At 42.0% G+C, this 14,227-nt stretch overlaps 1 protein-coding gene across 2 annotated transcripts in view; it reads left to right on the top strand.

The window, feature by feature from the left end:
* The window catches only part of FAM107B (family with sequence similarity 107 member B), a 79,496-nt gene extending 66,360 nt beyond the window's left edge, over nt 1–13,136 (top strand). For both annotated transcript variants that reach the window (XM_019973081.2, XM_070802102.1), the window contains exons 3-4: nt 8,345–8,495; nt 10,388–13,136. In XM_019973081.2, the coding sequence (XP_019828640.1) occupies nt 8,345–8,495; nt 10,388–10,504 (268 nt within the window). In that variant the 3' untranslated portion in view covers nt 10,505–13,136. The remainder of the gene's footprint in view (nt 1–8,344; nt 8,496–10,387) is intronic.
* Nucleotides 13,137–14,227: the final 1,091 nt, after the last annotated feature.

Genomic DNA, 14,227 nt, shown 5'->3' with positions numbered 1-14,227 from the left:
GGGCTAGGAGAGCTGAGAAAGTAGAGCTGAGTATGTAAGACACATGTTATTTTCTCTAAGATCTGTTAAGCTTCATTTAGAACTGTTTTTGGGTCTTCAGACTAAAATTGTTGACCTGAATTGTGAAACTGGATCACTCAACCACTCACTGTTTGCTCTGCCTTGGTGAAAGGGTGGCTACTACTCACTGAACTGAAAGATGTGCAGACAAAGCTAAGCCTGGGGTAATGTTTTGGAAGGAAGGCTTAATTAAAAATAAAACCTTTTAACAAGGATATGAGGGGGCATTCTTCTGGTAATTCTCCGTCTGAGTATACTTAGGCCAGAACTCCTAACTCCCGTCCCGGGAACTCTTTGCGATTACGTCTCTCCCTCCAGAAGTGGTGATGTGTTTTGCTTTCTGTCCCCAACACGACAGTATGCTGCTGGGTTAACCCTTATTCAACAGAATGTGAGTTTGATCCTTCTTGAATAAGTGCTTAACTTCTACCTGTCTTCATCACATAAAAGTTAAAACAACAACAAAACCAAATGGGTATCATCATGCCCAAAGTAAAACAGGACTATGTAAGTTCCTCAGTAGGCCAGAGAATTTGGGAGCTGTTCCTGAGAAACCACATCTGCATTTTGCTGGGAAGATGGAAAGTTTAATATCCTCTAAAAGAGAGTAGCTAAATGGTTTTCTGAACAAAAAATTTTCTGACTGTCTTTATGTCTTGGATCTTAGTTTCCTTGTCTGTCAAATAGCACTAGGACACTTAGCTGATCTCTGAGAAACGTAAGTTCAAACTGCTGTTGGTTTTGTGTTTTTTCTGTAACATCTACAAAAAGCCTCCATGTCAGAAATAGAGGCAAAAGTAAACCAAAATTGGCAGCATAGTCGTTGTTTGAATTAGAGGCTCTAGACTATTCTGCAGAAATGTACGTAGCAGCCTGGGTCATACCTCTACAGGTAGAACATTACTGGTTTGGTTTGTGCGGTGAATCTGTTTCCAGATTTCCTGCAGTAGATACATCCTGTGAGGATGCAGCATCTTCCTGTTGGCCTTTCTCCTGTGCTTTTTTCTCTTCTTGTTTGCACAGCTGACCTCTTAGCTGGGCCCAGCTCAGCTGCTTTTAGAGAATGCTCATGTTCTCTTGAGCACCAAGGTGTAGACAGCACGTGGGCTTTGAGGTCAGGGAGAAATGGTATGGATCCGGTTCAACATTTAACTTGTTGTTTGGTCGCTTCATCATGTCTGACTCTTTGTGACCCCATGGACAGCTTGCCAGGCTCCTCTGTCCATGGGATTCTCCAGGCAAGAATACTAGCGTGGGTTGCCATTCCCTTCCCCAGGGGATCTTCCCAACCTTCTATGATTTTGGACAAAGTCTTCCTTCCTGAGATCTGTTTCTTCATCTATTAAGTGAGGGATAAAAATAATCTTTCTTATAAAGATGAAAATGAAGGAGAATGTGCATAAACATCTACTAAAATACCTGACCTATGTAAGACGTGCTCAGTAAGCACCACCCATCTTTCTACTTACCCTGCCGCAGCATCTTAAAAATCCCTATTGCCTTTTCCTGTTTTTCTCTGAAGAGTTCTGATCTGGTTGTAGAAGTGTATTTAAAAAAATAAAAGTTGCAAAATCAAGTGAGTATATCTTATCCTACTTCTTTAGGTTTTTTTCAAAGGTAAAATCTTAATTTGGTAGAATCCTCTTATTAGAAATACAACTGGTTTTAGAGTAAAGACTTCTAAAGTGGTTTCTTCTCTTATATTCCTCTTCTAATACACATGCTTTTTCACAACTTTGGCTTTTTATTTCTAAGTACCAAATAATAGTATCACATCAATAGTATGTATGAATGAATGAATAAAAGTTGCTCAGTCATGTCTGACTCTTAGTGACACCATGGACTATATTATAGGCTGCCAGGCTTCTCTGTCTATGGAATTCTTCAGGCAAGAATACTAGCGTGGGTTGCCATTTCCTTCTCTAGGGGATCTTCCCAATCCAGGGATCAAACCTGGGTCTCATGCATTTCAGGCAGATTCTTTACCATCTGAACCAGCAGGGAAGCCCTGATAGTATGTATATATTCAGTTAAAGGGTTGTCATACTTGCTGACTAGTTTGTACTATAATGAAATTCTATTGACTTTTCTGCAACTGGTAAAGGACTTTCCCATATTTAATCCAATGATTTTTTTCAGAAACCCAGTGTGTGTTGTTTTGGAATTGTTCTAATTTGATATGTGATTGAAGGGAAGTTCTTCAGGGTACCAGGCTAAAGAGTCTTCTCAAGGTGACACAGTCGCTTTTTGGAATAAAAAAGGGTTGAAATCAATATAGAATTATGTATGTCTTTAATTATATATATCTTTAAAGACAGCTATGAATCAAATTTAATAATAATATGAATGAGGGACTTCCCTGGTGTTCCAGTGGTGAAAACTCTTCACTCCCAATGCAGGGGTCCTGGGTTTGATCCCTGGTCAGGGAATTAGATCCTGTACGCCCCAACTAAAATCCTGCAACCCCCAAACAAAGATTGAAGATCCCAAGTGCCACAACTAAGACTTGGCACAGCCCAATAAATCAGATCAGATCAGATCAGTCGCTCAGTCGTGTCCGACTCTTTGCGACCCCATGAATCGCAGCACACCAGGCCTCCCTGTCCATCACCAACTCCCGGAGTTCACTAAGACTCACGTGCATCGAGTCGGTGATGCCATCCAGCCATCTCATCCTCTGTCGTCCCCTTCTCCTCCTGCCCCCAATCCCTCCCAGCATCAGGGTCTTTTCCAGTGAGTCAACTCTTCGCATGAGGTGGCCAAAATACTGCAGTTTCAGCTTTAGCATCATTCCTTCCAAAGAAATCCCAGGGCTGATCTCCTCCAGAATGGACAGGTTGGATCTCCTTGCAGTCCACGGGACGCTCAAGAGTCTTCTCCAACACTACAGTTTAAAAGCATCAATTCTTCGGCGCTCAGTCTTCTTCACAGTCCAACTCTCACATCCATACATGACCACAGGAAAAACCATAGCCTTGACTAGACGAACCTTTGTTGGCAAAGTAATATCTCTGCTTTTGAATATGCTATCTAGGTTGGTCATAACTTTCCTTCCAAGGAGTAAGCGTCTTTTAATTTCATGGCTGCAGTCACCATCTGCAGTGATTTTGGAGCCCAGAAAAATAAATAAATAATTTTAAAAATAATATATAATTGAGAAGAAGGGGTAGGAATAGGAGAGGAAGACAGAACTGAGATCACAGAACAAGCTTTGTGGAACCTTTGCTCTTTGTGGCTGCGTATTTGGCTCAAAGCTCTGTTGCAGTTCAAAGAGTTGTTGGAAGCACCTTCTAGAGATCAGAAGACAAAAGCAGAGTCCATGCTTGGGAGAGCACATGCTCATAGGTGTTCTCAAACTGTGTCCCGTACTCCTTCAAGGATTCTGCTCTTCTGTTTGCCAGCTTCTGGACCCACCTAAGTTTCAGGCTAAAAGTCTTTAAATTTTTTTTGAAAAGATGTTTTTGATGTGGACCATTTTTAAAGTCTTTATTGAATTTGTTACAATATTGCTTCTGTTTTATGTTTTGATTTTTTTGGCTGAGAGGCATGTGGGATCATAGCTCTCTGACTAGTGATTGAACCCGCACCCTCTGCATTGGAAGATGAAATTTTAACCACTGGACCACCAGGGAAGTCCCTAAAAAGTCTTTATATTTTGATCTGGTCATGCCATTGGTCTGACGATTAGGACCTTGTGTTAGGGTTCTCAGAGTCTTTAGCTATTTTCATAAAATGGCAGATTGCAAGAGGCATTATTTTTGATACTTGGAAGATCATTGTTCAAGAGTGCTTATTTCTGATATAATTTAGAGAGAATCTGCCTTCTCTAAAAAGAGTATCCATACTAAGTCACTTTAGTCGTGTCTGACTCTTGGTCACGCTATGGACTGTAGCCTGCCAGGCTCCTCTGTCCATGGGATACTCCAGGCAAGAATACTCCAGGCAATGCCCTCTTCCAGGGGATCTCCCCGACCCAGGGATTGAACCCGCATCTCTTATGTCTCTTGCATTGACAGGTGGGTTCTTTACCACTGAACCATCAGGGAAGCCCTTCTAAAAAGAGTCCTTTGGGACAAATATAGAATACCCAGCTACCCTGCATCCCTATCATTGGATCTTTGGCTTGCACCTTTCAGTCAGCAGTTTCCAGGACCTTCTGCAGTCGGCGTGCTTTGCTAGACAAACAATTAGTTCCTCAATAAATGCTTATTGTTGTGCAACATGAAAAGAAAATAAGGGAAGTTGAGGTAGAAATATTTGCATTTGAATCCATGCAGGTAGAAAGGGCTCAGTCAACAATGTAGATGTGGGCCGACCAAACCGGAAGATTCCAAGATTCAAGATCAAGGGCTGGAGAACCAAAGGCAACCCTCCTCCTCCCCCATAAAGGAAAATATTAGGCCAAGAGGCTTGGCTGGGTAGGCAGGGGAAGGGAGTGTGTTGTGTTAGGGTTTGTGCCAGACCTGCCTCTGCCCGGTGCTGACCCGCATGATGGTTTCCTTGTCACAGGTTTAAGTGTGGCCGCCGTGGAGGTGGGGCGGTCCACTCGGCCCCAGATGTGTTCAGTGGTTTCTATGAAAAGTGAAAGGGACCTTTAAAAGTTGTCTGTACATTTTCATTGGTGACGGTGGGAATATAAATTGTTGCAGCCTAGTTGGAAAGTGATTTGGCCATCCACATCCAAATCCAGAATATGCAGATGCTTAGCCAGCAGTTCTGCTTCTGAGAATGTTGCCAACAGAAATACTTGGATAGGACAGATATAAATGGTCGAAGAAGTCTCTCGCCTCCTTGTGTTCCATCAGGGACAACTGGAAACCACCTAAATGTCTCACTGTAGGTGTGGCAAAATTTTGGCACTTCTGTGCTCTGATAAAGGTACAGGTAGTATAGGGGAGCACAGACTAGATGGGAAGTTATCTGTGGATGCAGTAGTGGGAGGGCTTCCCAGGTGCCTCAGTGGTAAAGAATCCACCTGCCAATGCAGGGGACTCAGGTTCCATCCCTGGGTTGGGAAGATCCCCTGGAGGAGGAAATGGCAACATATTGTTGGTTGGAAAATTCCATGGACGGAGGATCCTGGTGGACTACAGTCCAAGGGGTCACAAAGAATTGGACACAATCGAACAACTGAGCACAAATGCACACAGGAGTGGGGAGCAGTCTATGGGTGTAGGGCCTCTATCTTGTACAGTTTTCAGAGCCACCATTCACCTAGAATACCATGCGAATGGTGTGCCCAGTAGATGTCGACCGGGGGAGTTGAGGTGCACTTTCACTTCTTGTCTTGCTAATATGTATATGTCACCTAACTTTTTTTTTTTTTTTCAAAGTGTCAATTGCTAAGTCATGTCCAGCTCTTTGTGACCACACGGACTGTAGCCCACCAGGCTCCTCCTCTGTCCGTGGGATTTCGCAGGCAAGATTACTGGAGTGGGTTGCCATTTCCTTCTCCAGAGGGTCTTCCCAACCCAGGGATTGAACCCAGGTCTCCTGCATTGCAGGCAGATTCTTTACCATCTGAGCCACCAGGGAAGCCCTAAAAAACATTGTTTTTTTCAAAGAGGACTCACTAATTTAAAAAATCAACTTGGTCCACTATAAAAGTCACAGTAAGCAATTTGGGAATAACTCTTGGTCTTGAGTGGTACCATGGCCCCCAGACCAAGTTGTCAGTTGAAAGTTCTTGTTAATTGTATATGTCAGAATGGATTAAAGATAATCAATGTTGTCATGCAGAGGCTTATACTGTCATTTTTATGAAACTTGAGAGAAACTAATTTCTGCCTGTGTATGCTCTCTGGGAAGTCTGATCCAGTTTTAGACTCAGAGAATCACATAGATAGTGCTTGCCTTTTTCCATTTAGCACAAAGTTAAGTGAGCTGCTTAATAAAATATTAATTCAATTTGTATGACTTCTTGACTATTATAAGTGCAGGACATTTATCATATAAGCACCATTTTCCTGAGTTTTGTGTTACTAAATATTTTATCTTACTGCACTATTGGGTAAAATCTTTGAACAGAAAATGAATATGTGTATTAGTTAAACCCATTCACATGTTTCTGTAGAGTGCCAGCTTAATGCATCATACATCAGTTTGTTCAACAGCTTTTGCATAATCCAGAACACTTAATAACAGTTGAGGTTAATTTCTCCAGTGAATTATAGTTTGAAATTTAAATTGTGCAGGTAACTAAGTTCTTAATTCTATAATTTAAATCCCTTAACTCTGTAAGTGTCATAGTGAGAGTTTTTAATAGTCATGAAGCTCAGTGGGTCTTTTTCAGATTATTTACAAACAGATTTTCCGGTGCTCAGTGACACCTAAGTCTATAGGAGGAAAGTACCGTAAGCAACTTTTTTATTGCACTGAGTAAAGATTTGGTTTCTGGAGTAGTCTGCCTATACTTCTCTCCACCTCATACAATCTTAATAACTGGGAAACAAATTGTAATTAAATCACAAAATAGCCTCCTCTATTTCACTGGAAATATGGCTGAATTTAGTATTTTCTTTTTTTTTTTTAAACCAAAGGTTCTGCTAATGAAAATGGGGAAAGGGAAGATATACATGTTATTTTGTGTCCTTTATCTTCAGTGATGGATTATACTCATCTTTACTTTACAAACAGCAGCTTTGAAAAAATCATTTATTGTGATTTTAAAAGTAGGTAGAGAGGAGAGATGCCAGAATTTTAAAAATTCCAATAGATGAAGAAGTATGATGTTTGCAAGTATGATTAGTTTGCAAAATATGATAGGGTGAACTTGAAAGAGATTGAAGCAAGGGTGTTGTTGAGATTCTTAAAACCAGAACGTGTTTTGGAAATTCTTTAAGTTATTCAGATGACTGCTGGTTGATTAGTTGCCTTAGCTGATTGGAGTAGTTTGGAGAACAGCCACGGAGATTGATGGGCCCGGTGCACAGACTCCTCAGTGATGATATCATCACTGAGGCCGGCAGGTGTGTAGGGAGGCACATGGGCCTCCGCGGTCCTGGGCTGATCCAGCAGAGCTGGTTTCCTGCAGCCCAGACAAGCACGAGTTCCTGTTGTGGCTGTGTGTGTGCTCGTGGGTGCGAGTGTGATAGCACTGTCACTTATCCCCTTGGCTGTCTGACCTTGATAATGCTCTTCCTGTTCTGTAACTTGTTGTGTTTTTGTCATCAGTGTGAACACAGAGTTGAGACACTTTAGGGGCCAGTGGAGCCTGGCTCAAGAGAGGGAGGACGGTGAACAGGAGGTGGGCAGCTAAGACAGCACAGAGGGTCGGGGCATGGGGGAGTCCAGACTGGAGGAACAACCTGGCCAAACCCTGAGGAACAACCTGGCCAACAACCCTGGCTGAAGAAATGGAGACTGGGCAAATCCCAGCTGATTTTAGCATAGAAATCCCTTCTACGAAAGCATCAATGAATGTCCTTCCTCTGACCTGGCTCAAACCTTTCAGATGAGAGCTGACAGGGAATGACCTAAGTTTGGGTTTTGTTTCGCCCCATATGAAGAGCTGGCAGCCTGATCCATCGCTCCCTGAAGCCTGACTTCCAAGCATTGTCAGCAGTTGAACTGTGTGTCTGAAATGGTTCCAGAGCACTGGCCTGGGAGTCGGGATCTGGATTTGCCGTGGCCACAACCCCAGCAGTGATAGAGCCTTGGGTGTGCCTTGGGATGTGTGAGAATCCTCTCCCAAGTCTGAAAGAGGGAGGGTTGGAGGAGGTTTCCAGGCCATTTTGTTGAGCTTTCTACTAGCTTCTCTCCAGGCTACATTTAATACTTGGGGTCAGGGGCTCCATCTTGGGAAACTTCCCCTGGAATTCTGGGTGGAGGCAACTTCCTCTCCAGTATAGGTGACCATCACACGCTCTGAATGAGCGTGCTATTCCTGAACTCCCCCCACAAACCACAGACACTAGCCTCCCTTGCATGGCCTAGTATCTGGCATGCAGTACAGATTTTATTGAGCAGCGGGTTTTGCTTACTCTTAGAAGGATGCCCTTGCCCTTTGCTTCCATGCTTGTGAATTGCTGAGGCTCCTCAGTGCTGACTGTTAGTTGGTAGTAGGCGTCACAGTCATGCTAAGCTACTGGGCCCTTCTGTGGTTGGTGCCTAAATTTCTGATCATGAAATATGTATCCATTAGATTACAAATTTTGTTAATGCTTTAAAAATTTTTTCAATTTAATTTTTTTTTTACTTTTTTTCAATTAAAATTTTTTTGAAGTACAGTATTGCATTAGTTTGAGGTGTTCAGCAAAGTGATTTGTTAATGCTTTTTTTGTAGGGGTCTTGCCCCTCAGAATAAACCAGAACTGCAGAAAGTGATGGAAAAGAGAAAACGAGATCAAGTAATAAAGCAGAAGGAAGAAGAAGCACAAAAGAAGAAATCTGACTTGGAAATAGAACTATTAAAACGGCAGCAGAAGTTGGAGCAGGTAAGGGTGATTGGGGGTAAAGGCGGGGGTTTTTTATTGAGATATTTGACATAAAATATTGTTTGAGGGAAAGTACATTGATTTTATACATTTGTATCACAATTGTCATTGTAATGTTAGCCCACACTTCTGTCATATAATTACCCTTTCTTCTAGTGGTGGGGCGGAGAAGGCAAGGGCAACCCACTCCAGTACTCTTGCCTGGAAAATCCCATGGACGGAGGAGTCTGGTAGTCTGCAGTCCATGGGTCGCTAAGAGTCAGACACGACTGAGCAACTTCACTTTCACTTTTCACTTTTATGCATTGGAGAAGGAAACAGCAACCCACTCCAGTGTTCTTGCCTGGAGAATCTCAAGGACGGCAGAGCCTGGTGGGGTGCCGTCTACTGGGTCGCACGGACAGGACTGAAGCGATTTAGCAGCAGCAGCAGCAGCTAGTGGTAGGGAGCGTTCTAGTTTCTTAATGTTCATGTTTATAATTGCTTTGCTCCCTGTAACCCCTGGACTATGTATTAGGTCTCCAGGACTTATCTTCTAGTTGGGAGTTCAGTTCAGTTCAGTTGCTCAGTCGTGTCCGACGCTTTGTGACCCCATGAACCGCAGCACGCCAGGCCTCCCTGTCCATCACCAACTCCCGGAGTCCACCCAAACCCATGTCCATTGTGTCGGTGATGCCATCCAACCATCTCATCCTCTGTTGTCCCCTTCTCCTCCTGCCCCCAATCCCTCCCATCATCAGGGTCTTTTCAAATGAGTCAGCTCTTTGCATCAGGTGGCCAAAGTATTGGAGTTTCAGCTTCAACATCAGTCCCTCCAATCAACACCTAGGACTGATCTCCTTTAGGATGGACTGGTTGGATCTCCTTGGAGTCCAAGGGACTCGCAAGAGTCTTCTCCAACACCACAGTTCAAAAGCATCAATTCTTCAGCATTCAACTTTCTTAATAGTCCAACTCTCACATCCATATATGACCACTGGAAAAACCATAGCCTTGACTAGACGGACCTTTGTTGGCAAAGTAATGTCTCTGCTTTTTAATATGCTGTCTAGGTTGGTCATAACTAGGTTGGTCCTTCCAAGGAGCAAGCGTCTTTTAATTTCATGGCTGCAATCACCATCCGCAGTGATTTTGGAGCCCAGAAAAATAAAGTCAGCCACTGTTTCCCCATCTATTTCCCATGAAGTGATGGGACCGGATGCAATGATCTTAGTTTTCTGAAAGTTGCGAGTGTGTACCCTTAATCGCATCTTTCCCATTCCCCCAGCCTAAGTCCCTGCTAGTCCCCATTTTACCCTCTGTTTTTAGATTCTACATATAAGAGAGATCATACAGTACTTGTCTTTCCCTGACTTACCTTGTTCAGAATTTCCCAGGCATGTCGGATATAAGTGTTTATATACAGTGAAAGGAAAAGCTGAGACAGATGTCTGCAGGTGGACTAAAAGACATTCAAGATAAAGAGAAAGATTCTGTTGAGGGTCTAGAAGAGATCAGGGAGGCACAGCCAAAGCCAGGGACTACCATTGAATTTACAGCCCAGTGCTGGAGCTCAAGCACATGAGTGAAGTTCAGCTTCCCTCACAACATATGTGTGTTTCCCTCAGCTCTTGTTTTCATCCTTAACCTTGATCTTCAAGTTCTCGTCACCCCCCAGGGTTTCAGCAACAACCAGTGGGCTGCTGCTTCTGTGCAGAATTCTTACCCCAGGACCTAGATCCCACCACATATATGAAAACATAAATATATTTTAAAGTGGAGACAGGAGAAGGTTTTCTTCTGTTGGGAATCGAAGTCATTAGGGCCTTTGGGAAGAGAAAACAGTGTTTTGGAAAGCCTCTCCCTTTGTAAATACTTGGTAAATAATTCTCCTGTTTCTGAATTCTGTTTAGCTTGAACTTGAGAAACAGAAATTGCAAGAAGAGCAAGAAAATGCCCCAGAGTTTGTGAAGGTTAAAGGCAATCTCAGAAGAACAGGCCAGGAAGTGGCGCAAACCCAGGAGTCGTAGGTCCAGGCTGCAGAGACCACGCACCCAGCCCAGCACACAGAAGGCCTGTGCCAGGGCCTCCCCAGCGCCTAAGCTCAGGGCCAAAGCCCCTGGAGTGAATCCCAGCCAGCAGAGATCTGTTACTTTCAAAAGGGTTTGATTTTGGTTTTTCTCCCATCCGGGTGGGTGAGTCGTCTGTGACTGTTGCAGTTCCTATTCGCCAAACAAAGGATGTTGACCAGCACTTAAGGTGGGATAGTGGACCTGTGTTCAAAGACTTTTAAAAGACAACAGCAAGAAACAAGGGAAGAGGACACTGGAATAAATTCTTGAGAGTTGCACTACTTGGTTTTTCTTTCAATCCAAGTTTAGTGGGGCACAGAGCCTTTTCTCTTTCAAAACCTAAAGGAGACACCTTTCGTTCTTCCTTTCTTATCTATCCAATAATTTAGATTGCACAGAAATGCATTGAATCTGTTACATCCACCGTTTGTAAATTCCGTTTTCTTGTCTCATTTACACTCTCACCCAGTTTAGGCTTCACGCTGGAGAATGTGAATATTCATGTTGAGCACAGCTGTTACCTTTGTTGACATTAAGATTCAGAAATAGGATGAGGAGGTGTAAAAATACAGAAACAAAATTTAGAAACAAAACTCTGTAAATGTCCATCTTGATCTTATTTTCATTCCTGCTGGTTTTCTGAGGCTTCACGGTGACCTTCTACTTCAGGGAAGGTGTGTCCTACAAATCCGGGTATTGCTTTGATAACTGTTAGGGCTTTTGTTTCATTTTTGTTTTTAATTTCTTGCTCATTTAGTCCTTTCATGTGAAATAATCTCCCAGCCCTTCGAGAAATAAAAACTAGTCCGAATAGCCCAACTTCAGTGTCAAAGGAGTGCGTTCAAGTCTTTTGGTTTCTTCTGAGAACAGTATGGGGAAAGCTCCCACCGGAAGCTTGGGAAGGAAGAGTTCTTTGGGCTTTTTGATGTGAAATGAATATGAACTGGTCTCTGGAAGAATTATAGCATTTATGCATTTTGAATATTATTTGAATCCAAGCTTTGAAATTCTCTAATGATCACCAGCTCTTTGCCCTTTTTCCTTGTGAAGGAAGACTGTCTCATCCCTACCTTCGTGATGGTGATACTGTTGGTAAGGATGATGTTATGACCACTGTTGATCTCTCAGGAACAGCTGAGGGGATGGGGCACACTCAGTCTGTGCTCTCCAACTGGCATATTATCCTCCACATGAACCCCGAATTACCAACTTTACAGCAGATTCTTAATGCAAAATCCATTCTCTGTCATCAGTATGGGCAGGGGAAGCATTTCTACTTGGGGTGGTTTAGAAGAATCTGTGTGGATCCAGTATGTTCTCTGTAGAAATTACTTATCCAGTAAGTTCGACATTGAAGGCTCTTCTTATAATTCAAGAATCAAAGAAAGCTGGATCCTAAGCTTTTGAATCCTTAATCAGCCTAGTAGAAATTAGCTTTCTCTGGGAATTCTGCAGTTTTCATGGTTGGCCATTAGGCTTCTATTCATCCCTAATGTGAACAAGACAAAAGTAAATGCAGAGATAATGTACTGCTAGTCAGAGAACATGTGGACTACACCTGAAACATTTCTTTCATCAGCAAGTATTATATGAATAAAATACGAGGTGCTTAGGATAAAATGTTGCTGTATAGTAATTTGCTTTGGAAGGATGGAAGGATACCTATTTTTTCCCATCCTTCTTTTTGCAAGAAGAAAGTGCGTTAACTAAGCATCTTGAAAGTACATTTCTGATTGCACATTGACTAGAGTTCTTTCTCTGTGTATACGAAATAGTGATGCGATTTATAAAATGAAGATTCAAAACTAGCTCATAGCCTTTAATCCAGCTGGATATGCAAGATCTTTAGATCCTGTATCCTTGAAGCAATTCTGCCACTTGATAAAATTTTCAAGGGCCCAGACAGGCTTCTTCAGAAGGACCAATTCTGTTCCCAGAACTTACCTAGAATTCATGCTTCACTGGGAAAAGCTAAATTCCAAAAGCATTTCCCTCTCAATCTCACTCACAAATCTGCAAAAGTAGTAGTGGTTGGTAGTCCAAGGTCTGGCTGAAAGAAGACTTGTAAATAGTGTCAAGTTAAGTTTCCTCGCTAAACAGTGGAATGTACAGATAGAAAAGCTTTTTGAAGTTGCCAGGTCAGCCCGGCTCATAAGCTTGAGTTTAAAAAGGCATCATTCTCTCCCTCCCTGCTGCCCCACACTTCAATACTCTACAGTCCAAACCTCTAGGACTCACGGACATCTGAGCAGTTTTGGGCTTTGAGCCACTTTTTGACAAAAATGGCTCCATTTTTCCACTCTATGGTTTTCTTAAAATAGCTCAGTGTTTTCTAATCTCCAAGTAGGAAGGTAGTGTTGCTTTCTAAGCTACCACAGTTGACTTTATTCTTCTACTCTGAAAAATGTTCACTTGTTTGAGTGTATATAATATATATAAAGGGAGCCTTAATGGATTTGTTTTCATAATTTAATATTTTTTGTATTTGCTCTTGTATAATTGTTTTTAATGGAAAGTATTACAGAATTAAGGGTGGAATTCTTAGAACCAAAGTTATTCTTAATAAAAATCACCACATGCTTGGACCATACAGCTGTGTTTTGTCTGATCTATTTAAGGTGGATGTCTGGAAGGGATGTGGGGGGTGCTGTGTTCAATTCAAGGGTTAGAAGGTGGTTCTGGGGTTTCCCTCTGATGGTCTTCCCCGCCAAATCAGTTATGTCCTCTTGTCTTATGTCAGTCAAGGCTGGCAGTCTATTCTGTCAGGCAAATTCATGCTAAAATATTATGTTACACTTAGAATATGTGGTATTTTAGCAGCAGCTGTTAGTTCTTCAGATCAGAGTATTCTGCATTTTAAGTAGCTTGGTAGAAGAGTGGGAGATACATTTTTGGAAGGGCCACGTTTTAGTGCTTGTGAGCATGTATGGCATAAGTATGACCATGGAATTATTTTGCTAATTCAGCTAAATTAATTTCATCCTCAAAGAAGTCACTTTGGGAAGCTGAAGACATGATTACATTATACTATTGGTTGTAATAGCCTTGGAGAGTCAAATTACTTTATAATTGTGCCCTTATTTTTCATCCCCAAATTACTACTCAGCTCATTCACCCAGCTCCAATATCTTTGGACTGTTTTAAAAGAAATTATATCTACTCCGGGCAGTGAAGATTTTCTATGTCTAGGGTTATACCATGAGCTCCAAAGGCCGATGCAGAAGGTGGGCTACAAAAATAATTTGAGGAATAACTACATCTTTGGAATAACTAGGCAGTTTTCCAAGGTGACAGTTTTGAGGCCATTGGTCCATTTCATTAGACCATTGTGTGGTTCTTACAGTATAGTCATAGATTTGAAAAAAAAAACAGAGGTCAATTAACACAGTATTGACTTTAGTCAATATTAACACCTCAGGCTTTAGTTTCTGTAAAACTCCCTTGGTCGATAATGTGTAAATATGTTTGATAAGATTTAAAATGTTATAGTGCAGCTAAAAAAAAGGATTAGAATACTACTACCCAGCTTACATTTACTAATACAATGAAAAGTGAAGTGTTTTATTCCCAAGTCTTAGGGTAAATAAAACCTTATAAGATAACTTCACAGTCTCACAATTATAATTTCTCCTTTTTTTCCTTCTCATGAGAAAATGCAGTCTGATTATCAATTGGAGATGT

The sequence above is a fragment of the Bos indicus genome, chromosome 13 (genome assembly GCF_029378745.1).
Source record: "Bos indicus isolate NIAB-ARS_2022 breed Sahiwal x Tharparkar chromosome 13, NIAB-ARS_B.indTharparkar_mat_pri_1.0, whole genome shotgun sequence".
Taxonomy (NCBI): domain Eukaryota; kingdom Metazoa; phylum Chordata; class Mammalia; order Artiodactyla; family Bovidae; genus Bos; species Bos indicus.
The sequence above is the reverse complement of the archived record's forward strand: the minus strand, read 5'-3'. Positions and strand labels throughout refer to the sequence as shown.